The sequence below is a fragment of the Pogona vitticeps genome, chromosome 9, assembly GCF_051106095.1.
Source record: "Pogona vitticeps strain Pit_001003342236 chromosome 9, PviZW2.1, whole genome shotgun sequence".
Taxonomy (NCBI): domain Eukaryota; kingdom Metazoa; phylum Chordata; class Lepidosauria; order Squamata; family Agamidae; genus Pogona; species Pogona vitticeps.
Genome location: NC_135791.1, coordinates 19,929,257 through 19,956,812, shown reverse-complemented (window position 1 = coordinate 19,956,812; position 27,556 = coordinate 19,929,257). Strand labels below are relative to the sequence as shown.

Here is a 27,556-nt window from a genome sequence, read left to right as displayed (position 1 = left end):
AGTGGTCCCCAACCTTGGGTCCCCAGATGTTCTTGAACGACAACTCCCAAAAGCCTTCACCACCACCTCTGCTGGCCAAGATTTCTGGGAGTTGAAGTCCAAGAACATCTGGAGGCCCAGGGTTGGGAACCACTGCTCTACGGCACCTTTATAGGGCCTCCATCTAGCTGCTTTGACCCGATAGAACGGGTTCAGACTAAATTCCTTAGAGCAATTCTTGAAGTACCAAGATGCGTACCAAATGCACCAATACGTTTAGAGACAGGCTCACTAAGAATGATAGCCTAAAGGATCACAGGTGTCTCCCGATGTGAGTTTTGGTGAGTTGTAAGCCTCTCCTCCAGATGCACAGGATCTGTTTATGCAGAAGAGGGATGTAAACGACGAAAGTGTGTGCTGAAAGAAGTGTACTAGCTCCGAAAGTGCCACAACACTGTTGTTTCCATTTTCTTGTTGACAGGTCAAGTGAAACCACACTCAGGAAAGACATGGGTCCCGTTCTTTGGCAGAAGCTATTACAGAGCTCATAAATTAGCCTCAAGCTACTGTCTGTGCATGATAGTAAAATGTCAGAATCTTTAGTTTGTTAAAAAAAAAAAAAAAGCCAGCACAGCAGAGGAAACTTTCCCTGAGGGTGTTGGTCAGCATCTGGAGGAGGGAAAGAGAGGAAGGGGAGCCAGTGCTAGTGAAGACAGAAAAGGGATCTCTTTACACACGCACAAACACACAAACTCTTTCAGATAGTCCCAGGGTGTGGGTGGAAGCCAGATTAAGGTGTAGATATATGCACCCTAATATTGTGAGTTTACTTTTTTAAAAAGGTTGTATAAGCTGGCTGGATAACTCATTGGTTTACTTATCTGGCTGCAGAGCCAAAAGTAGGGAATTTTATTCCCCGCTGTGCTTCCTGTGAGTACAGCCAGCCTGGGTGGCCCTGGGCAAGCTGCACAGTGCCGGAGTGCTTCCAGAAGAAAGGAATAGTGAACTGCAGTTGGCTGGAGAGTTCAGTGGTTTAGATATCTGCCTACAAAGTGAGAAGTTGGGAGTTTGATTTTCCAATGTGCCTCCTAGGAGAAGAGCCAGCCTGGGTGGCCTTGGGCAAGCTGCACAGGATGCTCCCAGACGAGGGGAATAATAAATCACAGTTGGCTGGTTTAGGTATCGGACTGCAGAGCCAGAGGTTGGCAGTTCAATTTCCCACTGAGAGTAGAGCCAGCCTGGGTGGCCTTGGGCAAGCTGCGCAGTTCCAGGGCTCCTCAAAAGAAGGGAATAGCAGACCACTCCTGAGTTCTCTCTCCCTAGAAAACCCTGAAGAGGATCACCATGAGTCAGAATTGACTTGACAGCACATAAATATTGTACAGCTGTGGTCCCCAACCTTGGGCCTCCAGATGTTCTTGAACTACAACTCCCAGAAGCCTTCACCACCACCTCTGCTGGTCAGGATTTCTGGGAGTTGAAGTTCAAGAACATCTGGAGGCCCAAGGTTGGGGACCACTGCTGTACAGTATAATGATTATTATTAAGGCCTCCCTAACTCATTCCCTTAATGAGTTTTCAGAAAAGTGTCCCTCTTGGTGTGTGTTAGGAACAGCCAGCAGAAAACAAAGCAAAATGCAAAAAATACTGTGAAAGGGTTAAGATTGACAGATTTAGTCCGGTGCGCGTTTTTGTGGACGATAATCTACCTTCTGAGGAAGCCGACTGTCTTCCTTGAATGCTCATGCGGAAATAAACTTATCAGTCCTAAAGGAGTCGCCGTATTTATTTTCGTAGAACATTTTATCAGCAATCAGGGGAATATTACTGTTGTTGTTTGACAGAGGTAGCTGGAACCTATGACTTGGGGAGATTGTGTGTGTGTGTGTGTGTGTGTGTGTGTGTGTGTGTGTGTGTGTGTGTGAGAGAGAGAGAGAGAGAGAGAGAGAGAGAGAGAGAGCAATTAACAAAAGAAGAGGTTCCCACCCAACTCCCTGTTTCTATAGATACAGTATGCTGTGGATATGGACGAGTTCTGCTAGTTTGTCATACAGCTTTCACAAATGTACACACACATTTGTGGCTTAGTAGAAGCAGAACGACAGCAGTAAAGGCAGAGGTGTGAAAATCCAGCAACAGAGAAAATAGTCACAGCTTTGTCTGTGAAATCAATGTGACTTTAAGGTCTCGCTCCAAAACCCACTGAGGCAGCAGGGAGAGGCCACTGAACAGGGAGCATAGGATTGCCCTGTGAAAGGACTTAACTTTGGCTTCGTTTTGCTTGCAGAGCAGTAAAACGAGCCTCGTCGGCCTTCTGCCAGCCAGAGGCTGGACTTGTCTGAAACGTTTGCGCTGGCCCCGTGGACTTCATGGGTTGCCAGAATCAGCCCCTCTGTCGCTCTGCGGTCAACCCTAGGAACACATGGAGTTAAAACTGAGACAGGAGTGCCTCTGAGCGGGTGCAGACGGCGCTTTCCACACCACTGAAGAATTACAGGGAATCTGCAGGCGATGGGGGCTGGGAAAAATTGTGCAGAAGGTATGCAGTCTTTTTGTCATTGTTAGAACTGCAACATCCCTGAGAGATAGCGGTCCAGTCTCCGAGCTCACCACCTCTCAAGACAGACTGCGCTGCTTTTGAACCGCTGTTACCGTTAAGATATTTCTTCCTGCTCTTTCTATTTATTGGTTCTTGTCAACCCTCTATAGCAACGGCTTCCAACCTCGGGCAACCGAGGCATTCTTGGACTATAGTTTCCAGAAGCTTCCTCCATCCGCTGTATTGCTCCGGGATTTCTGAGAGTGGCCATCCAAGAACATCTGGATGACCCAAGGCGGGAAAACCCCTGCTCTGGAATTCTGCAATTTGCCCAAGGCCACACAAGTGGCAAAGCCGAGCAGGGTTGCCCACAGCTGACACATAGAGCACATAGCCCATCGGTCGTACATGCTTCCACCAGTCTTGGCTGAGAAAGAAGCGGGATTCAAACTCCTGGCCCCTTTGAAGCCAGGCGCTCCAACTCACCGAGGTACCGTATACTTTCCATGTATAAGACAATACTTTTGTCTAAAATCTTTAGACCAAAAATTGAGGGTCGTCTTATACACGGACGTAAGCTGAGGAGAGAACAAAAACAAGTGGAGGGGAAAGCAGGGATCAAAGCAGGGATTAGAAAAGTGGAGGGCGTCTTATACGCGGGGGCGTCTTATACACGGACAACTACGGTATATCAGTTAATCCTGAATATACTCAGCTTTACATAGACAGGGAGACAGAAAGATTGAAAAACAACCACACAGGGCCACACCAAAATATTTTGCTTTCGGAGGTCCAGCAGCAAACAGGCACTCTAACATGAATATACACAGTACCAAAGACCTTGGTTCAAATATCAAGTCAGTTATGAAATCATGGGGTAACTTCGGGTAGCTAGTCCATCTGTCTACCTCTTTTAGTCGCTCTCTCTTTCCCTCTGTGCTAACTGCACCACAGGGGGTCTTGTAAGGATAAAAAACCGAGGATGATGGCTATGTTCTCTGCCTTGGGCGCCTGTGAGGAAAAGCAAAATATAACTTTAACGAATAAATTAATAAAGCCTTTATTGAGTGTGAGAGGCAGAAAATCCACAAAAGAACTCATCCAGTTCCCTACTAGTAAAGAATAAACATTACTAATAAAATGCAATAAATTAAGCCAATAACCCTTCGCTGCCTTTATATGTCATCTACTGAGCCCCTCGCTTCACTCTGCCAAACAGTAGAGTCGGCCCTGGTAAAAAATAAATATTTGCAAGTGTTAAAAGGGACAAAAAAAAAAAGGCATTGGCTCGCCGGTTTAGAAAAATGGACATCCATGGCTAGAGGCAGTGCATGAGAAATGCCGAGCCAGCAAAGCACTGTATGTATTTCGTGTTGCCAGCAGGTAGTCGAGCAGGTTGGTGAGCGGTGCCGGACTGTGGATGAAAGCTGGGAGCAGCAGAGCGCAGAAACTTTGCAAGGCACGCCTGAGGCCGGAAAGCCAGTGAGAGCGCGCAAGAGAGAGAAGTGATTATTTATAGTTGGCAGGACCCGGGAGAGGACAAGGGTGGGAGGGAGAGAGAGAGAGTGAGAGAGGGAGGGAGGGATGAAATGGTAAAGAGAATGTCAGAGAGAGGAAGAAATAGAGCGTGAGGAGGAAGCTGGCCCCGATGCAGGGGGGCACAAACTGGGGTTCCCCTGGACTGTGACAGGTGAGACCTTTGGAGAAATGGGTATTGGTGGGGGAAAGAGGGGGGGTCTTGGCAGAGATGGGCAACAGCTGGCTCAGTGGTCCTGAAGGAGAAGTGTTTGGTGTTTACAAAGAGAGCCTGACTGACCTCCAGAGCTGGAGCAGGGAGTGGTGGGTCTTCATAGCTCACCCTCTGTTTTTAATCCTCCCTCCTATAGTGGAAGGCAGATCTATACGTCCCCATGCAACCTCTTGTCCACAAATCCATGAGGAACTGTCTTCAGGGGTGGGGAACCGAGAACCCTGAATTGCTGGAGTTTAACTCTCCCAGCTTTTACCTGGGAAAACTTGCTTTAAATGCGGGAAAGCTGAATAGCGCTGTGCCGGCTCGCTCCCGCAGTGAAAGACACGATGCAAGAGGATTTGCTGAAACACCCGAGTGCTTTGCGATGTAGGGATAAAACAGAGAATCCTGAAAGGACTCTGTGCTTGCAGTTCTCTTTATCTCTAACTGCTAGACCCTTCTTCCCTGATATCACATCTCAATGCCTTGCTTTATAGCAGAGAAGCTTCTACAGCTGCAATGCTGACTCATATAATTGCTTCTTTATTTATTTCAGAGCATTACACAATTTAAAATGATGGATGTATATGAAATCTAGGTAATATTAAAATTTTAAGAGGGTTAAGACTATTTTTGACTATAAAGCAAGGCTACTTCAATAGCGTAATTTTGGCCATTTGCTAGATCTTCATTCGTATATGTGGGGCATAAATTGCATTTACAGAAATGCTGCATGGATTGAATTTCCCCACAGTCACAGAAAATGTGTCCTGTATCCAAGGAGCCCCATTTTACTCAATTATTCTTTGATCTTCCTAGTTCGCCATGAAGTCTATTAAATTTCTTCCAGATAGTCCAGCTAGAGTCCTGTCCTGGCGGGAGACAATAGCTGGATCGATTGACTAGGAATAGTTAGATCAGAGACAAAGATAGTAGTAGAGGGGGGTAGCCACTGATTAATCAAGCAGAAGACTATATATATATATATTTTTTAAAAAAACAGACACTCTGAAGACCTTTGAAATTATTTTGCCAGGTTTGTTTCCCAATATTTCAGTTTTTAGAAATTTGTGGGTACATGTGCTCACATGTGTACTGGCACGTAATGCGCAGACACCTTCTTGTCCTCACAGATGCTGAGCGGTGTTCACATTGTAAATTAAGCACTAGTGATATTATTGCTGGGCAGATGGTATGTAAATTCTGTAATTGTGGCTAGGCAGGGATATGCATCCAGAGACACCCTTAGAATCAAGACTTTGTTGTGCTAGAAATATTTAAGGAAAATGGAAAAATTCCAGCCTGTGTTGATCTCAGCTTTGAGACCCTCGAAAGCAACAGCCTTTCAGAAGAGATCAAGGGTGGGTCCTCGGGCTTGTGAGGCGTACTTTGTCTTTTAGTAGAACACCCAGATCCATCAGCTATAACCTCGATTTGATTACCAGAAGACATATGCTAAGCAGGATAACTTAGTGCCGAATAGAAAACATTTTGTTCCTGCTATTATTAAGCAGCCAGAAGGCAGAAATCTTTGCCCCTCTGTGGAGATGGTCCAGACAGAGGTCTACCAGATGTTTCTTTTGCTGACCCCCCGAAACTGACGATACTCTGCTAGCTAGAGGAATAGCATCCCTCACTATAGGCAAATCCATCCCCTCCCAAGTAAGTGGACAGGGGTGAACGTGAGGGAGCCTCGTCAGGCAGCCGGGTGTAGCAGAGCTGAAAGCCAGAGGGGTGCACTCGCAGGGCGACTTAAGGCCACTCTCACCGTCAGCCTGGCCTACTTTAGAAGATTGTTGTGAAGTAAATATAGAGATAATGTCATCTACATCGCCTTGTGCTCTTTGAAGGAAAGGCAGGATAGAAATAAATAACCAGAAGGGTGGCAAATTTTTAGTCACTGTGTTGCTTCTGTTGTAGTAGTTGTAGTAGTAGTAGTAGTTGTATTTTTTAATCTTGTTGTGATTTGTAAAGGTACTTGTGTGATTTTCTGCTTTTTTGAGCCTAGATAACTTCACTGACGTGAGACACAGTTACCTGGAGGGGGGAGTGTGCATGAGTGAGTGATTTGCTGCTCAATTTCAGGGGTCAAGGTGTGTTCATTTGGCTCTCCTACTGAAGTTTAGTGAGACGACTATTTGTGCTCATATATCTGTTGTCTGTGTGTGTTGATATGACAGAAACAGTAACCCAAATCCTACTCGTGATTTACTCTAGTGAAAGGAAAGCCAGTTGAATCATAGTGGCACATTGCTCTTCATGAACAAGGTACTAGTTGCGTTCCTGGGGCGTGTGTCCCATCGTGTCATAGGGCGCACGCCCAGGAACACAAGCAGTACGTTGCAAATGAACAGCAAGAGGCTACCAAGACGGTGATGATTTCCCTTGCGCATGTGTAAATCGGCAATAGGATTCTAGTCAGTCGAAAGGAAGCCCATTTCTCTGATCTGTCCAGCAGCTGTCGATGGAGGCTGAATTTTCCCAGGCACAGAATATTCTTGTTACTGGTCACTTTTGTACAGAAAAGGGAATGGCTTGGTTTTGAAAGGGTCATTAAGACCTATGAGCTTTACAAAAGTCCTGCTTTTGGTAGAGATATACACAGCACAACTGCTCAGCTGACGTGGATCGAGTTGGCTTCCTAGGCTGTCCTTAGCAGGGCAACTATGGGGCCAGTTTTGCTTAGCATTTTTCTTTCTTGTGAGCCCCCCCCCCCAGCCTTTGCCTTAATTTCTTCGTTTTTTCTATGTCTACCCTATCTTTCCTCTGGCGAACTTGATCTGTGACACATGTGCCCATTGTCTTTATGTGCAGACCTGAGGGAGACGGTCGAAAAGAAGGCGAATAAAACATGGCTTGAAAGGAAAAGTTGTTAGAGGAGAAAAAAAACAGAAAATACAGTACAGGCACTGGGTGTTTTAGTAGGGCTTTGCCTGGGTCTCCTGCTTTCGTCTACAGGCCAGTTTGGAGCTTCCACGCAGATCGCAATTTAGTCCAGAGGAGATTGTGACCCAACCAATCCAATTTCTCCCCCACATCCCAATTGATCTGTTAAAAGTCAATATGCTAGAAAAACAAAACAGCGATAACTGTTCCTGTTGTTGTTGTTTTTGCTGTGATGTATATGAAATCTGGAAACGGGACAGACCCTAAACAGAGGAGTTTGCCAAAGTTCAGATAGCTAGCTTCTGAGGTTTGCCCGAGAGGAAAATGTAAAGTTTGCTTTAAAAATGGAAAACAAAAACAAAAAGTTATTTGTCGTCAAAATGTTTTACCTCTTGGATGATTTGGTTTGGGCTCAGGATCTGAACTAATCTCAAGTGTGCACACGCTTTCCTGCGCTCTGGAACCGAGTCCACTTTGGACTTCATACAAATTGGACCAAGGCAGGTTGCTTCTGGACTTTCTGCTTTCTGTAGGACCTTTCTGAATCTGTTCGGCAGTCCCATTATCCAGACATGGGCTTGTGTAGGTGTGTACAGGAAGAAATGTGGGTTTTTCCCCCTCCCCAGATGGTATGAATGGACACACGGGGTGGAATGTGTGTTAGGAGGATGGGCGGATGGCTAGAGAAGGTTAGGATGGGTGGGAATGGTAGGGGGTGGAGGGGGACTCACAGGGACAGCGAGATGGAATTTTATAGACAGAGGAAAAGGGGTGTGTCAGGAACGGATCGAAGGGTGTGTAATTACAGCTGGCCGGTTAACAGTTTTGTTTTTGAAAGCTCTCTCTCTCTCTCTCTCTCTCTCTCTCTCTCTCTCTCTCTCTCTCTCTCTCTCTCTGTGTGTGTGTGTGTGTGTGTGTGTGTGTGTGTGTGTGTGTGTGTGTGTGTGTGTGTGTTAGCTCCTAGCAAATGAGCATCAGCCGTCCACAACCAGGGCCAGGCTGGAGTTGTGCATGCCTTCAACCTGTTTGTGGTTTAGATGCCAGGTCTTTGCTTGTTTGGAGAACCCAGGTTTCCACATGCATGGAGAAGGTAATTTTGGGAGGACTACAAAGCCCAGAATCCCCCACCCAGTATGGGCCTTGGCGACCTGGCCGAGGGGATCTGGAGGCCAAAGTCCTTCTGAACAATTTTTTTTCCTAAGCTCAGCAAATAAATGGCATGCTTCAAAATCGACACACTGGATTTGGAATTTCTCAGCTGCTTCTGAATGATAGATAGGAGTGTGTGTGTGTGAGAGAGAGAGAGAGAGAAAATGTAGTGCCTCAGTGGTGAATTTAAAGGCCAACCTTTGAATTTCAGGAATAACAACAGCAACTCCACAGCATGGAAGATAAATAAAAAGTCAAGGGTGTTTCTGAGCATGTCTCAATGGCACATCCTTCCGTCAAGAGAACAACATTCTAAATCTAGGGGTGTTAGGTTGGCAGCGTCCCCTTCCTTGAGATTTATGGTTGAAACACCTGGAAATCCTGCATGCGTTATAAGACGAGGTTGGAACATCTGTTGCTTAGTGCGTGGAACTCCTGCTGCTCATGGGCGCATAACTTCTGTGAATACATAGAAAATATAGAACGGTGCCATCCTTTGGGGTGAGCCCTGATCCTGAACCCATAGCAGCAGCTTGGCCTGCAGAGGTAACCACGTTGTCTTGTTTCTTTGCCAACCTCATCTACACAGTACCACACACGTTGGTCATCCGTAGAAAACTGTGGGTTCCCATCGCTTACAGAGATGCAGTGAAGAATAGAAGTCTGAATGTACATGGTTATGTCATATGAGATAGTCCTTCACGCATGTGGGAAACAAACTTTCAACATCCTTCATGAGTCACGGCCACATTTTAATTTTTTTAATTCAAAAGGCCTGGCTCCCAGGGCAGCCCTGTTCACTTTAATCTTATTTTTTTAAAGGGGAAAAATTTTAAGCACTGTTTTGCCAGTGGGGTCTTGCGCTGGGTGAGAGGCAGCGGCTTTAAATCGGTGCGGACAGCAGCTCAGCTTGCCCTAAGGTTACCTCTCGGAACATGGCTAGGATATTATGTGCAATCAGTGGTGTGGATGATGATGGTGATGCTCCTGGTCCTAACGTGGCCGGGGCCAGCTGTGGGCTAGCTATGCGAGGGAGAGAGTGGTGGGCATCTGTGTGTTGTTCCCAGGCGGCGATAGACACAGAGATGCCAGAGACCACAGGGTTTTGTTCTCGGCGCCCATGCGACAATTCCACGAATCATGTTAGAGGTGACCGGCCTGGCGCTGGAGGTTTTCAGCGCACCAGGGAGGCTGGGAGCCGTGCGCTCTCCCGAGTCAGGGTCTTGGCTGCCCGCCAGCACCTTGCGGGGACAAGCACTCGCTCATGCGCCTCTGCGTGTGCGTGTGTATGCGCGTGCGCGCACTACAAGCTTGTCGATGAACTCCACAGCAAATCTTCCTCAAAGCATGGCTAATTTGACGCTTCCTCCTTGATGAGGCTGTGTGGTTCCCCTTAGATTACGCACATGTAAAAATAGGTGATGCTGTTCGTTTATTCATAGGCCTGCCTTTCTCCCCATAAGGGGACCCGAGGCAGCTTACGGCATGAAAAAGAATAGAATTCAAAACATAATAAGCAAAAAAAATTTTTAAATGGCTGGGGTTTCTGGGGGTGGAGGTTCAAGAACACCTAGGTTACCCAAGGTTGGGAGCCACTGCTATAAGACAAAGATTTACAATAGAGGCAAAAAGTAGGGACAGTGATTTTACCCCTGAAATTCAAGAAGCAACTCTTGAATTTTGATGGGGGAAGATGTGTCTGGTTTTTCTATCAATGTCATCTAGACATGATTTAAAGAGCTGCATAGAACACGTACTAATTCTGTATGTCTTGTTTCTATGATCTTTTCTCTAGAGCTCTGAGTAGCTTTGATTCTCCATTCTAGGTATGCAGCAGTTGCTCCACAGTGAGGAAACGGCGCTCTAGACATGCCCAGATGCTCTTTGCCATTGTCCTTTCATATTACCCAAGATTATTGGGGGGGGGCGGCATGTATGCAAATTGATTGTAGCTTTGTTGCCCTGTCTCCTCTGTGCCAGGGACAACCTTGTAAAAATAAACAATTAAATAAAAACCAAATAAAGATCTCCTCTCCTAGGTTATGATTTTGATTTTAGAAAGACAGAAGTAGAAGAAGAGGAATAGGGGAAGATAGTTAGTCAGACAATGTGGGTGGAACAGCCTAATTCATTGCCTATTGTAATTCTCTGTCTGCTTTCAATTTTTCACTCATGGCTTTGCAATTCCTTGATGGAAAGAAGCTGCTAAATAAATTTTCAGGGGCCTTTCTCCCAGTTTCATCAAGCGAGGGAGGCTTCGTCCAGCAGCTTGACCCTCCCAGCTGTCTCTTTAAGCAACAAAGTTCAAGGGGGTCTCATGTGGTTTGGCACTACAGGACTCCCAGGCGTCCAGCAGCCTCCACAAAGGCAGCAGGTTTGCCAAAGATAACTTCAGGTCCAGCCGGGAAAAGCTACCATTACCACAGAGGGGAACCTTTCTGCTTACAAGTTGCTCAAGGAAGCAAGCCAAGCTGCACCGGAGACAACTTCAATAGGCAATAGGCATTTCCACGCTATACAACCACAGCTCATTGGGGCTTAAATCCCCTAACCTCTTTTCAGGGGCTGGGGTCCTTGAATACGTCCCTGATAAGCGCGGAAGGCAATGTCTGTGTCTGGTCATTAAAGCATGGCATGAATTTATTTATTTATTTATTTATTGGACTTATATACCGCCCCATAGCGCTACAAGCACTCTCCGGGCGGTTTACAATTTTAATTATACAGGCTACACATTGCCCCCCCCCCCCAGCAAGCTGGGTACTCATTTTACCGATCTCGGAAGGATGGAAGGCTGAGTCAACCTTGAGCCGGCTACCTGGGATTTGAACCCCAGGTCGTGAGCACAGTTTTAGCTGCAGTACAGCGTTTTTTGAAAAGGAAAGGAAAACTGCATAAGGAGGGAGGAGGAAAAAAGCAAATAGGCAGGGGATATTTTCTTCAGTGCTGACCAATAGGACAAAGCAATCCCCAGAGGACAGCAGTGTTAAAGAGTATCCATCCAGTATTCTGCCATTTTTTTAAAAAAATGCAACAGGATGAAACACCGTGAGGCTTTTCCTCTTAGGAGGCTTTTTAGATTTGGAAACAACAACAACAACAACAACAACAACAACAACAATAATAATAATAATAATAATAATAATTTAAAAAAACACGCCAAATAATGGCAGCTTTCTTTCTTCCAAATCTCCAGGCAGATTGCAAAAGCTTGAAACAGTTGTGTGGGGGAAAAGGGAAGCATTTGCCAATCAATATGTGGAAGAAATGCTGATTTCTTAAGAAAACAAAAGAGAGGGTCTTGCTGAATCAGGAAAGAAATCAAATGTTTGGTTTCACATCCTGGCGTTCTAGAGAGAGTTTTGAAAGACTAGTAACTGGGATTCAAGGGAGAGACATGTGACACATTGGTACAGTGTAGAGGAGCGTTCAAGTACGCCTTTCCACTTAGCCCCTATCATCATCATCATCATCATCATCATCATCATCATCATCATCATCATCATCATCATCATCATCATCATCATCATCACTGTTTTGTACTCCCAAGTCCCCTCCAACGTATGGCAACGCTGTGAACGAAGGCTTTCCAAAAAGTCCTGTCCTCAACAGCCCTGCTTAGCTCCCTCAGGCTCAAGCCTGTGGCTTCCTATAGGGAGTCGGTCCATCTCGTATATGTTCTTCCTCTTTTCCTGCTATATTTTCCTGACAACTTTCTTAACAGTCCAACTTTCACACCCATGCATGGTGATCAGATATACTGTACACACAAGTGTGTGGCTGATCTTGGTCTTGTATGTGATGAACATTATTACCGCATCCCCTCAAATCTATTCTGACTCCTGGTGACCTTTTGCAGGTTTTTATCAGCATAGAGCAGAAGTCCACAACCCCTGGTCTGTGGCCCAGTGCCGGTCCGTGGCCTGAGCGCGACTGGGCTGCGGAGAGAGACCTCCCCCCCCCACCCTGCACACACTCCCTCCACAGCCTGTTTGCGCCTGCATGAGCGCCACACCACCCTTTGTACATGCGCACAAGTGTGCACATGTGCCGTTGTGCCTGCACACGAGCGCAGCGGGGTGCCCCGCCTTTCCCAGCCGGTCCGCGGGGCTAAAAGGGTTGGGGACTGCTGGTATAGAGTATGAAGAAGCAGTTTCCTATTCCCTCCTTCTCGGGTCACCCTGGGACTGTACAGCTTGCCCAAAGCTACACTGGCTGGCGCTTCTCCCAGGAGGCGCAGTGGGAGACCAAATTCTGTCTAACTCGCTGACTTAGCTGGCTACAAAACTCCATGCCGATCCATGCCTTGCCATTCACACACATTGCTGTTCATTCCCAGTGCCACCATCAGCCCTCATTCCGTGGGCCCTCCTGGGTTTCCCCCAGAAAATCTCTCTCTGTGTATATGTTTCTATAGACCTTGAATTTCCCCAACCTTTCAGATACGCCATGCATGTGTTGGGCTGGTGCTGTGTTGGCTATTCTGCCTAGACGTAGGCATCAATAGTGCTCTGTACCATAGCATGCGTATGTGTCAGGAAGACCTCATTGTCACTACATCTTGTGGCTGTGATTTGTTTGTGCTCTGCCCATTTATTTTTTTAATTTCAGGCTTGATTAACCCACTCTTTAGCCAAACATGTTCTGAACATGCCTTACAGAGATCAGGAACAGAACAGTTTCTGCTTTGAGGCTTGAAGTCGAAAAGACACGACACAAAAGGAAAACTGGACAGGGAGGGAGGAGGAAAAAAAGCAGAGAAACTTCGGTACTGATTTTGAAAGGTTCAGCTCTTACAGCCACCGTGTCAGATGGAAATAGTAGAGGATAGCTGGCTGTTGCTAGATGACTTTTCTCAACCTATCCCCAGATTTTCAAACTTGGCTAAGAATGCACAGTATATTGGAGCAGAGGTACAACTGTCTAGAAGGCAACCGAAAGCAATGCTCTGTGTTGTAGAATTTGGGCTAAGACAGGGGGTGGGAAGGCACAGCCCGCATTGGGCTGAAGAAAGACAACAAAGTTTGAATCCAAACTGTGTTTCAGAAGGTTTGTGAAACCCTGGAAATCCGCAGAGCACAGATGACTCTATGTGGTTCATCCGGCTTTCAACACATCCATTGACCCTCCCTGCTTACATGGATGCACACAAGGTATTCTCAAACTATTTCAACATTTTTGAGCTAAATCTACGTTAGTATTACAGTGCTTTTTGTCTTTCACCAGATTATCTGCATTATTGCAATATCTTGGTCTTTTTTTTGTGTGTTGAGCCCTCTTGTGAGTAAAACACAGATGAGTAAGGAGAAGGTCAGCCTGCCTTAAAACTACAGACGCTATGATGCAGTGCAATAGTGAGCCAAGCCCAAATCCAGAGCTGCTGCATAATGCAAAGACTTGAGGAAGTGATATACAATCAAAAGTTGAAGTGGAAACCAGCAATCCCATGGAAATCTGCTGCTCAAAATCAGGTGGTCATGAGACCTTCCTCCAACAGATTTCGTACTTGCCAAGATTATTGAGCTGAATGCAGTGAATATTGCTATGTGACATATATGTAGTTCAGCAGAGAGAATCCAGCTTTAAAGGATTTAGTGGTTTCCCTATTCAAAGCTGCTTATTATTGTTGTTATTATATATCTTCAAAACCTCTAAAAGGTATGAGTACTATTCAGATAATGAACGATAAGACTCACATGGTAAATAGGCATGAAACAAAAGGAGAAAAGAATATAGAAGAAAGGAAAGCTAGTGCGGAAGCCGAGAGTTTGTTCTAGCACAGAATTCTCCTTTGATTCATGGATGAGGCCACCGTGAGCATTTATTTGTCATGGAATTCTTTTGAAGAGGCAGATCTTTATGGCAACTGGTGCAATCCAGAGAATCTCCCTTCTGTTCCACAGCTCGTTATATAAAATGGCCCAAATCCTGCTGCTTAGCGTAGTAAACCACACTTGAGTAGTTCAATCAATGGTGATTTGGGGAGTCAATTCCTCCATAAGTTCCATTGATTGAAATGGGCCTACTCTAAGTGAGCCTTTCTGTAGCATAAGTCACAGTTAAAGTAAGCACGTTTGAATTAGAGAAACATACAAAGGAGTGGACTCACTAAAACCTCATTGACTCAGTGCTCCTTTCCTAGTGCAAATTACTACACTGTACAATAAGATTTTGGCCATTATGTGCAGTTTTGCCAGTTGAGTGGGAGGAAAGGGGAATTAAGTAGATCTGTCCGTTATGCCTTAGGAGTTGCAAAAGTGAAGGTTTTTATGGCATGGAAATAAGCATGCTCTCGTCCTGTCTACAGATCAAGTTGCTGCTAAAGGTATAGGAGCTGAGGCAAGCAAAAAGTTGGCAACCCAAGATTATTTACTCACGTATCGTCTTTTGGAAGTTTGCCTTCCATTGCTGCTTGTGCTGCAACATATTGTGGAATTAAACTCACTGCGTGCTCAATCGCCTTTGGTTCTCTTTAATTAAATTCCGACATTGTTGTTTTCATTAGCTTCCCCGCCTTCAGGCTTGTGCATGACGGACTCCGTGGAGACAAGCCAACGGAACGTCCCTTCCCCCAAGCCCTCGAGGCTGCCGTCCCAGAGAGTTAGCCCATCATGAAACCCATCAACCAGTCTCTCCAAGTGGCGTTTCTTCTGAGTAAGTTCGTTTTCTGGCCTCTGCAAGAGAGCCTCTTAACTCTGATCCAGGGTAGCTTTCCTTACTGCTGATGCATTGAAACCCTGTCCGTCACTAAACCTATGGTGGAGTTCATTGACACAATGGAAATTTGGCTGAAGAGCTTATTGGTTTAGTTATCTGGCTGTGGATCCAGAGTCGGATTCCCCTCTGTACATCCCAGAAGAACCAACCTGTGTAGCCTGGGGCAAGCTGCCCCATCCCAGGGTGCCTCCAGGAAAGGGGAATGATAAACCATTTCTGAGAACTCTCTACCGGGGAAATCCTGAAAAGGGTTGCCATAAGTCAGAAGCGACTTGATAGCACAAATATCATCATCACCATCCTTGGAACAGAAATCTGTAGAAACTTTCCAAACTGCCCACCATCGAAAGAACCCCCAAATCCCCCCCTTCACTTGCATCTTATTTCCAATGCTGTTCCCCATCCTTTAATCATTGCTTCCTTGAACACAATTAATGTTTGCATTTAAATTGCCTTGCAGTGCCTTATCTTTTAGGCAGCCCTGTTGTTTTCACCCCACACATTTACAGCATTTATGTTGCTCTGTTGGAGTTTCAAAAGAGGTGAGTTTTTCCAGGCAGGCATAAAACCTGCAGATGACCTGTAAAGAATATGCACACTGGAGTAATCATCTGTAGTGAAACTTGCTAGCTGACTAGAAAGAGGAGAAAAAACATTGCCAACAGAGAATACTCAAATTTCAATGTCAGAATTTAAGTCTTAGGAATCTCGCAGCATTGGCCCTCAATCAGGGGCTCTCCAGGCATGTCAGACTACAAATCCCAGCATCCCCGGCCAGTGACGGGAGTTGTAGTTCACATATCTGGAACGCACCAGATTGGTGAAGGTTTGGCATAGAGCAAGAGTTTTTTATCTTTGGTGGTTGAGATCTTGTGTATTTTAATTCCCATATTCCAAGCCAGTATGATTGTTGATCCAGGATGCTAGAAGCTGGATTCCAGAATGTTTGGAAGCTCAAAGATTGAGAACCACCTGCCAGACCATTCAGGAGCAGAGGTGCTCAATCAGCAGCATCCTCTCCACTGAGGTTTTTTGGATCCTGCACCTGAAACTACAGGACCAGCCTTTGATATGCTGTGGAAGCAGAGTGGGCAAGAATGGGAAGGCAAGGAGTTTGTTCCGAGGCTCTGTTCCAGTGCTGGAAAGGCTGGGGCAACAAGAAGGCTCAGGAGTCCCCATGCTGGTGCTCTCCTCCCTGCTTTGCTCCAAACAGCAGGGGTGGGTCCAGTATTTTGACAGGAAGCCCGATGCAGGGGAAAAGGGCACAATCACTGTGGCCTTTTGAACACCATACACACAACACCTTTATGGTGAGCCCACAAGCCCTGGAATGAGCTAGGAATGGGTGCCTAGGCTTTAATATCTTATATGAATCAAACTACTTTCTCCTCCAATGCGTCTCACCTAAACATTGTCTGCTGACCTGGAGACCCAGTGAAATTCCCTGAGACTCTAGCCTCTTCCTCAGTACCAGGCAGTCCTACACAGGAAGATCATCATCATCATCATCATCATCATCATCATCATCATCATCATCATCATCATCATCATCATGTGCCATCAAGTCAATTCTGACTCACAGTGACCCTTTCCTAGGTAGAGAGTACTCAGAAGTGGTTTACCCTTCTCTTCTTCTGGGGATGCCCTGGAACTATGCAGCTTGCCCAAAGCCACATAGGCTGGCTCTACTTGCAGAAGGTACAGTCGGGAAATCGAACTCCCAACCTCTGGCTCCACTGCCAGGTACTCAAACTACTGAGCTATCCAGCCAGCTCTACAGAAAACTAGACAAGAACATTATTTTGGATGTGATGGAACGGAGAAACAACTTGCATTTTGGACTCCATGTGGCACATCTAGAGCACGTATTTCTTGGCAGTCACATGATGGGCATTAGTGCACCAGCCTGCCCCCAATCTGTGTCCACGTTGGACCTTTTTGGTCCCGTGGCAGGGCTACTCTTACTGGGGGCTGAGTTTGGGGTGATTTCCCAAAAGACCGCTTTAAGGGCGATCGCTCTCAGCAAAACCAATCTTTCTGGTGCAGCTAGGTGAGATCCCTTTCTCGCTGTCTCCTTGCACCTGTATTCTCTGGAGAACTGTACAGCAGTTTCCAGCCTGTTCCACCCAGATGCAAGTAATTCCAGTGCCACCTCGTGGTTAAACAATACCATTGACACTTCCTATTTGAGGGTGTTCAGGACAAATGAAGGAAATGGAAAACTGAAGCCGGTTTGTGGTGCAGATCTGGCACTCTATGGCCTTATTTGCAGACCTTTTAAGGAGGCCAATAAAGGTTGTTAGATTGCTGCCTGAAGATCACATCTCAGCTATGGAAAAAGTTGCTTTTGTGGATGACAACTTCCAGATTCTGGTCGTTTGGTGTAATCCAGATGCTGAATGTTTGACGTAATCCAGATTCTGGATGTTTGGCGGTGCAACGATCACATGGGCGCGCACACTTGTGCACATGCCCTAATGGTGGTGAAGCATTTACATGGGTGTGCACACTTTTGCGCATGCGCAAATGGCAGCAAAGCGCTCACACTGGTGTAATGGAGCACGTGCAAGCACACAAATCAGCTGTGCGGGGGTGAGTGCTTGGGGGGGGCGGGAGGTCTGTCTCCGCAGCCCGGTCCAGCTCAGGCCACGAATTGCCACCCAATGACCCAACAAACAACGAATCAATTTGTCATTCGTCACATCACATATTATTATTATTATTATTATTATTATTATTATTATTATTATTATTATTATTATTATTATTATTATTATTATTATTATTATTATTATTATTATTATTATTATTATTTGCTTTCTCTCCTCTTGCTATGCCCTTCAGGCATAAGCAGATAGGGAATGAAGGGATGAATATAAAAGGGTTATATTCGTTGATTTGTATTCGTTGGGGTCCCTGGATCCTAAGAATACAAAGCAACGAATATCTGATTAATCAGGGATATTTAACGAATATCCTGATTCATTTTTATATTCATCCCCATGTCTAACCATCAGGAGAGGCCCTCCTATCTGTTTCACCACCTTCACAGGTGTGTTCAGTGGGGACATGAGAGAGAGCCTTCTCTGCTGCTGCTCCCAGCCTCTGGAACTCCTTTCCACAAGAGACTAGACTGTCCCCATCTTTATTGCAAAGGCCTTTCTCTTCAGGCAAGCTTTCCCTGAGTGAATGGCTGCCAAGTGAGATTTTTGAAATGGATAGTTGTACCTTCCTTCATTGGATGTATTTTAGTGTTGCTTGTGTTTGTCGGTAATGTATTCATTGATCCTTTTAGAATTGTGTACTCATTGTTGTTGTTTAGTCATTTAGTCGTGTCTGACTCTTCATGACCCCATGGACCAGAGCACGCCAGGCCCTCCTGTCTTCCACTGCCTCCTGGAATTTGATCAAATTCATGTTGGTTGCTTTGATGACACTGTCCAGCTATCTCGTCCTCTGTCGTTCCCTTCTCCTCTTGCCTTCACTCTTTCCCAACATCAGGGTCTTTTCCAGGGAATCTTCTATTCTCATGAGATGGCCATAGGATTGGAGCCTCAGCTTCAGGATCAGTCCTTCCAGTGAGCACTCAGGGTTGATTTCCTTTAGAATGGATAGGTTTGTTCCCCTTGCAGTCCAGGGGACTCTCAAGAGCCTCCTCCAGCATCAGAATTCAAAAGTACCAATTCTTCAGCGGTCAGCTTTCTTTATGGTTCAGATCTCACTTCCATACATCCCTACAGGAATAACTTTGACTATGCGGACCTTTGTCAGCAAGGTGATGTCTCTGCTTTTTAAGATGCTATCGAGGTTTGTCTTCGCTTTCCTCCCAAGAAGCAGGCGTCTTTTAATTTCGTGGCTGCTGTCCCCATCTGCAGTGATCACGGAACCCAAGAAAGTAAAATCTGTCACTGCCTCCATAACTCATTGTTACTAACTAAAATACTATATTTTAATTCTTGAAGTTGCCTTGTGTCCTTTTAAAAGAAGGGAGGGAGGGAGGAATTAATTTTCCGCATCTCTCTAACATCTTACTCTTAGCAGTACAAAGGTAGTGGGACGTGTTTCCTTGCTTGTACCTTGTCCTCATTCTTTTGAGGGCCAGTTCCCCATATTTTTGAGGCACATCCCTCAAATAGTTGAGAGAAGTGGATGTGCAGTGCAAAAAATAAAGGAACGAGGGAAACCAATCTCACACCCTATAGAAGCATCCTTACAGGTGAAGGTTAGATCTTTATGGCTGGATTTACCAACCTGCTGTCTATACTAGGATCTTAATTCAGGTTGAAGTGTCTCTCCTTTGACTCTCTCCTCTTCTGGTTCCATCTTTTCATTTTCTCCAGTTCTTCATTACAGCCCCATCTCTCAAGCGTGGAGTTCCACCCTGCCCAGCACAATCCAAGCCCTCCAGGGCTCTTGTGTGGTCATTCCATGCTCCTTCACCTACCCAGGATCCCGGGATTCCTGGGGTGGAAAATTCAGTGTCGCTTGGTACCAGTACCGCTCCAGAGGCTACCCAGAGATCTACAACAGCAAAAGCCCGGACACGATCTTGCCTGAGTACCAGGGACGGACGGAGGTGCTTGGAGACTTGGAGATGGGGAACTGCACCCTCAGCATCAATCCAGTGCGCAGAGACGATTCCATGAGCTACTATGTCTGGATCAACCCTGATTCCGTCAGACACCGGTTCTATGACATCACGGTCCAGGTGGAAGTCGTAGGTAAGAAGGGGGTCCTCATTCGTAAGTGGTGGTTGGTGGTGTAGTTATGGGCCTTCACGTGGCTTCCAACTTGTGGCAACCCAAATAGGACTTTGAGGTATGGGTATGTGAGATGTTTGAGTGCTTCACAATTCCTACCACCACCATCTCTCCAGTGAGTTTCAGTGGCTGAGCAAGGATTTGAACCCAGGCCTCCTGAATCCTAGTTTGTCACCCTGTCCACCACACCACCCTGCAACAGCTGCCATGTGTAAGTTATTGCCTTCCACTAAATAAAGAAACAAGGTGAGGTAAAGGTTCCCCTTGATATTTAGTCCAGTTGTGTCCAACTCTAGGGGGCGGTGCTCATCCCCATTTCCAAGCCATAGAGCCAGCGTTTGTCCAAAGACAGTTTCCGTGGTCACGTGGCCAGCGCAACTAGACTCAGAACGCCATTACCTTTCCACTGAGGTGGTACCTATTTATCTACTAGCATTTTTAAATGCTTTCGGATGGCTAGGTTGGCAGGAGGTGGGACAAGCGACAAGCGTGGATTCGATCTTACGACTGCTGGTCTTCAGACTCTGCAGCACAGACGCTTCTGAGGTTTAACCTGCAGCACCACCACATCCCTTAAAGAAACAAAGGGAAACTCAAATAAATGACCAACCGCTCTTTACCCCCCATGGATATGCTTATTCCAAGAAGAAGAAGAAAAAGCTAGCAGGGGGACGAGACACCATCCATGGCAGATATGCCATATCAATAGTAATCACAAAAATATTAACCAAAGAAACAACTTTTTAATAATTAGGAATTAATGGCCAAAATCCAGTTGGCATAAATTTAAACCAGCAGAAGCTGGTGATGTTATCAACTGGTGCTGGCAAATTTTGTTGTTTAGTCCTTAAGTCGTGTCCAACTCTGCTTCGATGACACTGTCCAACCATCTCGCAATTTTTAATTTAAATTAATTGAAACCATCCTTTCCCCACCCACCTCTTTGGGCTTCAGGAAGCCTTTGGGAACCTCAGGGTGGGGGAAGAGGAGCCTTGAACTGCCCAAAAAAATATCACTGCCACATCACCCCTGCCGTTTGCGAGGGCTACACTGCAGGCAGAAGTTCAGCCAGGTGGCTTTTTGACTCTTAAGCTCTCCATCCGTCTGTGATGACTCACCCTTTCTTTTCCCGTTCTGTGGCAGATTCCCCAAGCCAACTGGAACTGAGCGACCCGGGTTTGATGACAGAAGGCGATCGTACCCTGGTTACCTGTTCAACCCTGCACACCTGCCCCTTGGCGCCGCCTCGCCTCACCTGGAACCTTGTGGGAGCCAAGCCGGTCACCATCCAGGAGCGCCTCGCGGGGGGAGCCTGGCGGACAGAATCCGGGTTTAACTACACCCCTTCCCATAAGGATCACGGCAAATACCTGCAGTGCACGGCCACTTTCCCGAACCAGCAGCAGTCTCGCAATGGGATCTACTTGCAAGTGAAATGTGAGTGTCCTACCTGTCCGAACCACCGCTCTCAGGAACTGGCAGTTAGCCTGGGAGGATGCTGGAGATTGCAGTCCAAACTGTAAATTTTCTGAACTTTGCTCCTACCCAGGATCCTGGATAGGGTGGGAACATCAGGACAAGCCGCTATCTTTTCAAAACTTAGAGTTATAGCTCTTCTCCATTCGTGAGTTGGCAATGATTTAAACTTTTTAAAGATGCTTTTCTCCTGGAACCGTGAGGGCTCGTTCTTTGCCGACCTCTCTTTGGCTTCTTTTTAAACAAAACTGAACCTTACTTCCATTTGATCAAACTGTACATTAGGGAGAGGCAGCCTGAGGATCCATAGATTTTGTCAGACTACGATGCCCACGAGGCTGGTCGGGCCTGAAGTCCCAAAACCTCTGAAGTTGTCCACCCTGCAAGCCACCCTGACTTGGGTGCAGACAGGGGAGAATTCTAGAGATTATGCTGTTTCTAAGACTTCAAAAGATCCCTTTTTTCAGGAGGGGATGATCGGGATTAGGGTCAGGGAGAAGAAAGCCTGACATTTATTATTTCCTAAATTGTATTTATATCCAGTGAGATCAAAGTGGATTTTTTTTCCTCTTCACTTTATGTGGCAGAGTTTTGAATTTTTTGTTAAGTTCCTTTTAGCTGCACAGGAGAAGTTGCAGGGATTCACAGAGCAGAAATAGCTTCAAGTTCCTCCAAAGTAGTCCATCCCTTTTTCTTGCCACTTTCAGTTTCAAAAACTCACTCTGAGACAGAAGAATAAAACTGTGCCAGTTAATGAGAAAAGGAGTGGGCTACTCTGGAGAACTTAAAGCTGTTCTGTTTCGTGAATCCCTAGACTTCGGCTGCACAGTTAAAGGGATTTAACCAAAAAGTCAAAACTTTGCAGCAGAACCGAGATTTCTAAGGCTCAGTCTTGTACTCTAAGCACTATACAACACTGCCCCTGTCTCTGATGGTCTCTTCCAGATTCTCCAAAAAACGCGGCCATCTCTGTAGTGGGAAACCCAGTCCTAAAAGAAGGGGACAGCGTCACCCTGCGTTGCAGCAGCCAAAGTAACCCCCCGCCTATCAGCTATCGCTGGTTCTTTGGACCACGCAAGGCTCCGCTGCGGGCAGCCGGCACTGGACCAGAAGTGAGGCTGACAAACATCCGGAGGGACTCGGGGCCGTTCCACTGCGTTGCGGAGAATGACGTTGGGATGGGAGAAGATTCGCCACCCACCTACCTTAACGTGGAGTGTAAGAGGATTGTTTTAAAAATTTGGCTTGGTGTCACTGTGGCTCCATTTATGCTCCGCTCGGCTTTTATGCCTTGGGAAAGCTGATGAGCCCAAACTAAGTGCAAGCCTACCGTGACAGCTGCCAACTTTTTATTTGTTCAGGGCTCCTATGCTTTTTACAGTTTTGTGACTAAGCGGGTAAAACCTATGCTTCTGCCTTTCTCTGGCAGAAAATAAGAAACTCTGCTGAATTTCTCCCAGGGGCCCAATCCAACATTTTATCTTAAAAGTACTAGTGGCACTTAATTCAAGATCACCAAGAGGGGTGTCATATTTTTCCAGGGGTTGGCTCCTTTAGCAGTCACAGATATTCACCAGAGAAAAGCTGAATTCTGGGCTGTAAAAAGTTCCCACTTAAAATGAAACAGCCAGCCACCAGACTGCTGAGGGACAATAAATCTAGAGAGAAGAGATGGATTCGGGAGATCACAGAGAGAGAGAGAGAGAGAGAGAGAGAGAGAGAGAGAGTTGGAATTACCATATTTTTCTGTGTATAAGACTATACACAGAAAGACTAATCCACTGCTTAAATTGTAAATGTAATTGTAATTATAATTGTAAATACTGAAAATTTTTATGATTTTATATGTATATATTAATGTGTTTTAATTGTAAGCCACCCCGAGTAGACATTGTCTAGAAGGGCGGGGTAAAAATCCAATAACTAAATAAACAAATAAGATAAAATATACTTTTGTCTAAAATAGAATAAAAATTGAGGGTCGTCTTATACACGGAAGTAAGCTGAGGAGAGAAAAAAACAAGTGGAAGGGAAAGCAGGGATCAAAGTGATCCTGCAGTGCTTTGATCCCTTTCCCCCTCCACTTGCTAAGCCCCACCTACATTTCTTAATTTTGGGTTAGAAAAGTGGGGGGGGGTAATCTTATATATGGGGGTGTCTTATACACGGAAAAATATGGTAATTGTCTTCACCCCAGCACTCTGCAGATGTGCTGGATCATATTTTCCATGATCCCCAGCCAGAGAGGTAAGTGGCCATGGTGCCTGGGGGATAATAGGAGTTCTAGTCCAGTGCATCTGGTGGGTACTGGGTGGTTTTTGATTGAGGAAAGAAACACCACCACACGAGTGCCCCCACCATTTTGTTTTGAAAAGTCTGTCTGCCCCCCTTGCAGACAAACCTGTCATCCTCCCGGAAGGGAACTGTACCATCTCAAGGACCGGAGAGACCATCACCTGTTATTGTGTAGCAGAGGGAAACCCTTTACCCAGCGTCGAGTGGCGTCTCCCGAACCACACCTTCCCTGGGGACTTCAACAGCTCCGAGCTGCAGGCGGCTTCAGCTTCTTGGGGGCAAGCGGTCATCGGGGTGCTGAGGGGCCCCTCCTCCAGTCTGGCCAACGTCTCCTGCGTAGCCGCCAACCAGCACGGCCCCAGTCAAATCATGCTGCCCACCATCCAGGCAGGTAAGCAGGAGAGCAGCCAAGGCTCGAAAGCTTTGTGCTCGGCACAGGCAGGCCGAAATGTCACCATGTTTGGGGAAGCTTGGTGGAAAGCATGCCAGAGGGAACTATTGGAGCATGCAAGCGGTAATTACCGTATTTTTTCCATGTATAAGACTATACTTTTGTCTAAAATCTTGAGACTAAAAATTGAGGGTCGTCTTATACATGGAAGTAAGCTGAGGAGAGAACAAAAGCAAGTGGAGGGGAAAGCAGGGATCAAAGCGATTCTGCAGCGCTTTGATCCCTTTCCCCCTACACTTGCTAAGCCCCACTTAGATTTCATAATTTTGGATTAGAAAAGTGGGGGCGTCTTATACATGGGAGTGTCTTATACATGGAAAAATACGGTAAGTCATTGGGGTGGGGGGGAGGAATGCCCAGCTGTGTATGGGCACAGCTGTTGCCCACCCTGGTGGCAAAGACACATCCTATCCAGTCTACGCACAGCTTTATCTGGATCACCCCGTTTTATGGTCTGTTTTGTTTTCCCACAGGAGACATGACGCTTTTGCTCATGGCAGGCGGAGGGGCTGTCGGAGGCCTCCTCTTCCTGACGCTGATGGGGACTGTGGCATACAAAATGGTGACCAGCAGGTGAAAAAGCCGGAAGGGCAACTGAACGCATCCAGAACAGCGCCGTCTCTAAAGAGATGCTGGTTTTAATTTACCAAAACCCTCGTTGTTAATTTTTCTCTCTGCATTCTGTAAAGATCAATTCCTTTCTTGTGCTGGGTTGCCAACTTTTTTCTCCAGCCCTTGCTCCTGCACCTTTAATAGAAGCATGTATTCTGCAGGCGCAAGAGGTTAATTGCATTTCTTTCCATACCTGGAAGCATGCTAGCTGCCCATTTCTGTATACAGAGTGGCTGCTACAGATGCTGCTTTGATGTGTGTGTGTATGTGTGTGTGTTTTCTTGAGTATTTGGCTATCTGCTCTTTACGCCCTCTTTTACCAATGTCAGCATCAGACTCTCTCCCCTCTTTTTTTCTGTTGCCAGGAAAAAGGATCAGGGGCAAGAGGAGGAGGAAGAGGAGGAAGATCCGACACTGTTTGTTACGGATGGAAACTTGGAGCAGAAGGCATCCCTTAAAACAGAAAAACCATCCAAAGCAAAAAGAGAGGAAGAGTATAATATGTACAGCAAGTCCAAAGCACGAGGGAGCCCAACAACTGATAACGTAAGGCTCGTCCTTTGTTATGCTGCCCCATGGCTCCCCTAGGACATGTGTAGGCAACCAGTTCAAAAGGAAAGAGTCACCTGTAACTTGCAGCCTGCAGTTCAAGATTGGGTTTCAGCACAGCCCTCGCTAGCCATGGTGCCACCGGGGGCAAGATGTGCTGTCTCCCACCCACTCTGCCATGAAATGTGGGAGTGAGCCCCTCCTAACAGAGGAGAAGGAGACTGTAACATCCCCCCAATATGAAAACATAGTTCATGCTTTAAAAAAAAGTGGGGGGGGAGAGTGAATAAGGCTGGGAGGTGTTGCCAATTATTTTCCCAGCAATCCACCTCTAGAATAAGGCTGGGAGGTGTTGCCAATTATTTTCCCAGCAATCCACCTTTAGAATAAGGCTGGGAGGTGTTGCCAATTATTTTCCCAGCAATCCACCTCTAGAATAAGGCTGGGAGGTGTTGCCAATTATTTTCCCAGTAATCCACCTCTAGAGTTTGGCACCCTCCAAACGTTGGTAGCCACATTTGCTCCACCCTAGTTATAGCCCTGATTTTCAAACAGCATGGCAGCGTTTAATTGACTGCTTAGACAAATGGGAAGCATAAGAAAAGATTGCATTCTGGTGTAGGTCCTTCAAGATCCCAGCATTCCATTCCCTCACCCAGACCCCTGGTTTTCCTTTTCTTTCTCTCTTTCCCCCGGTATATGCTGTTGTATTGAGCATGCACAGAGCACAAAAGGAGATTTTTTAAATAAAAGTCTCCATTCCTTTTAAGGTTTCCCTTCTAACACCACAACAAACATTGCATTCGTCCATCTATAAACATTGAGCTGAGACCTTCCCTTTTGCATGAATGATGGTGTATTCACTCTATAAGGATTGATAACTTTTCTTCAGCCTAATAGGCGTTTTTCTACTGTTTTTTTGTTCGGTTTTTTCAGCCTTTAAAATTGGAAGTGAATGTCCATGCACAACTGATTTTGGGGGGGATGTGGACAACCCAGTTTTTTAAAAGGCAGTGTGGCCTGTGGCAGGTCCCCAAAGCACGGAGATTCACCTAGACTTTACCCTGGTAAAAGTCATTCATAGATTTAATTATTTTAATGTAGCATCCTATATATTGTCTCAGGATGACATTCTCCTCAAGGTGTTCTGTGGGACTGAAGGGAAATGCATATAGGATTTCATCTCCTCAGAATGTACTCCCAGTTGAGAAATACTTCGTTAAAAAGTCGATTATGGCTTCTCCTACACAGCGAAGGAACTCTAGAACAGAAAGGTTGGCCGTATGATCTTAGCACTGCCAAGCTGGAAGGGACCCTATGGATATCATGAAATCCAGGTCCTATCCAAGAGGCCCAGTGGGGAAAATGAACTCCCAACCTGGCTTGGCAGCCCAAGGCCTTACCTGTCCAGCAGTTCTCAGGTGAGAAGGACCTACCCGCTTCTTATTTCCTTCTCTCTCCTCATTGCCCTTTTTTTTAGGACCTCAGCACTGAGACCTACGAGACCATGGGGATTTCAGAAGATTATGAGAATTTACCCGCCGGGGCATCTGCCGGCTATTATGGGAACCGGAGCGGCTGGCAGGCCACTTCTGGCAACGACCAGATCTACTCCAATGTCTGACCCGAGAAGAGGGGAAGCCAAAGGAGCAGCCCAAATCTCTTTTTTCCCCTATTTAACAAGTGCTTGTATAACTAGAAGTAAAACTAGCTAGAGCAAGGAGTGTGATCGGACAGGAGGACTGGGGAGGAGTGGTATCCAGTAAGGAGGGCCAAGAGGACACAACTTTGTGGGGTTCCTCGACTTGCAAGGACTACCTCCATTTCCTAGGGAGCCTTGTTAATAATATAAATCCTTGGAACTCCCTGCTCCAGGAAACAGTATTAGCATTAACCCCCAAGATTTTCTGACTTCCAAGACATGGGCAAATATTTATGGCATTACTTCTTCCTTGAGAGGGGGGAATGTTTTTGATCTTCTCCTACATCTTCTGGACCTCCTACGTCAAGGGTATAGTTAGCAATAAGTTGGGTAGCAGGGTCATCCTGCTGAAGGATGTGAAGAAGTGGCTGTTTTAATCCCTTTCTACTTCTTTTTTTTTCTAAGACTGTGCTCTTTTCCTGCTGTGCTGAGCCCATTGTGTCAGTGGATTTTACTGTCAGACTTTCAAAGTATATGTCTCTATTTTTGTACTTTCAGCCTGTCCCCGGTGGCTTTTATTACTGTGATTAATTGGGCGGTATGGCAGTGGTGAGGAGAATCCCACTGAGATCTCTCTGTAGGGAACTGCTCCCTAGTATGCTGTAGATTTCCAGATTTTATTTCCCGTTCCTTGAACAGCTACATGACAGGCAGAAAACCCAGAGCCCACAGCCTTGCATCCATCTCTGTAGCTAGTCTGCACCTGTTG

At 46.1% G+C, this 27,556-nt stretch overlaps 1 protein-coding gene across 3 annotated transcripts; it reads left to right on the top strand.

The window, feature by feature from the left end:
• Positions 1–487: 487 nt before the first annotated feature.
• On the top strand, positions 488–27,344 carry LOC110070229 (B-cell receptor CD22). 3 transcript variants are annotated; one of them, XM_020777880.3, is made up of 10 exons: positions 488–4,208; positions 13,335–13,438; positions 14,791–14,939; positions 19,343–19,723; positions 20,906–21,199; positions 22,184–22,456; positions 23,634–23,924; positions 24,458–24,557; positions 24,962–25,142; positions 26,626–27,344. In XM_020777880.3, exons 3-10 carry the CDS (start codon positions 14,897–14,899, stop codon positions 26,767–26,769), a joined length of 1,707 nt encoding a protein of 568 aa, XP_020633539.3. In that variant the 5' UTR covers positions 488–4,208; positions 13,335–13,438; positions 14,791–14,896; the 3' UTR covers positions 26,770–27,344. The 3 variants fall into 3 exon arrangements, with proteins under 3 accessions (XP_020633539.3, XP_020633538.3, XP_020633540.3); XM_020777879.3 differs by having other exon boundaries at positions 13,332–13,438; XM_020777881.3 differs by lacking the exon at positions 13,335–13,438.
• The last annotated feature ends 212 nt before the right edge of the window (positions 27,345–27,556 follow it).

What these genes read in the sequence shown, in the direction of transcription:
- LOC110070229 (XM_020777881.3), top strand. Translation starts at nt 14,897, where the DNA reads ATGAAACCCATCAACCAGTCTCTCCAAGTGGCGTTTCTTCTGA. An exon ending in CACCTACCTTAACGTGGAGT is followed by an intron (nt 22,457 to 23,633) that starts GTAAGAGGATTG and finishes CCCCCCTTGCAG; the next exon opens with ACAAACCTGTCATCCTCCCG. An exon ending in TACAAAATGGTGACCAGCAG is followed by an intron (nt 24,558 to 24,961) that starts GTGAAAAAGCCG and finishes TTCTGTTGCCAG; the next exon opens with GAAAAAGGATCAGGGGCAAG.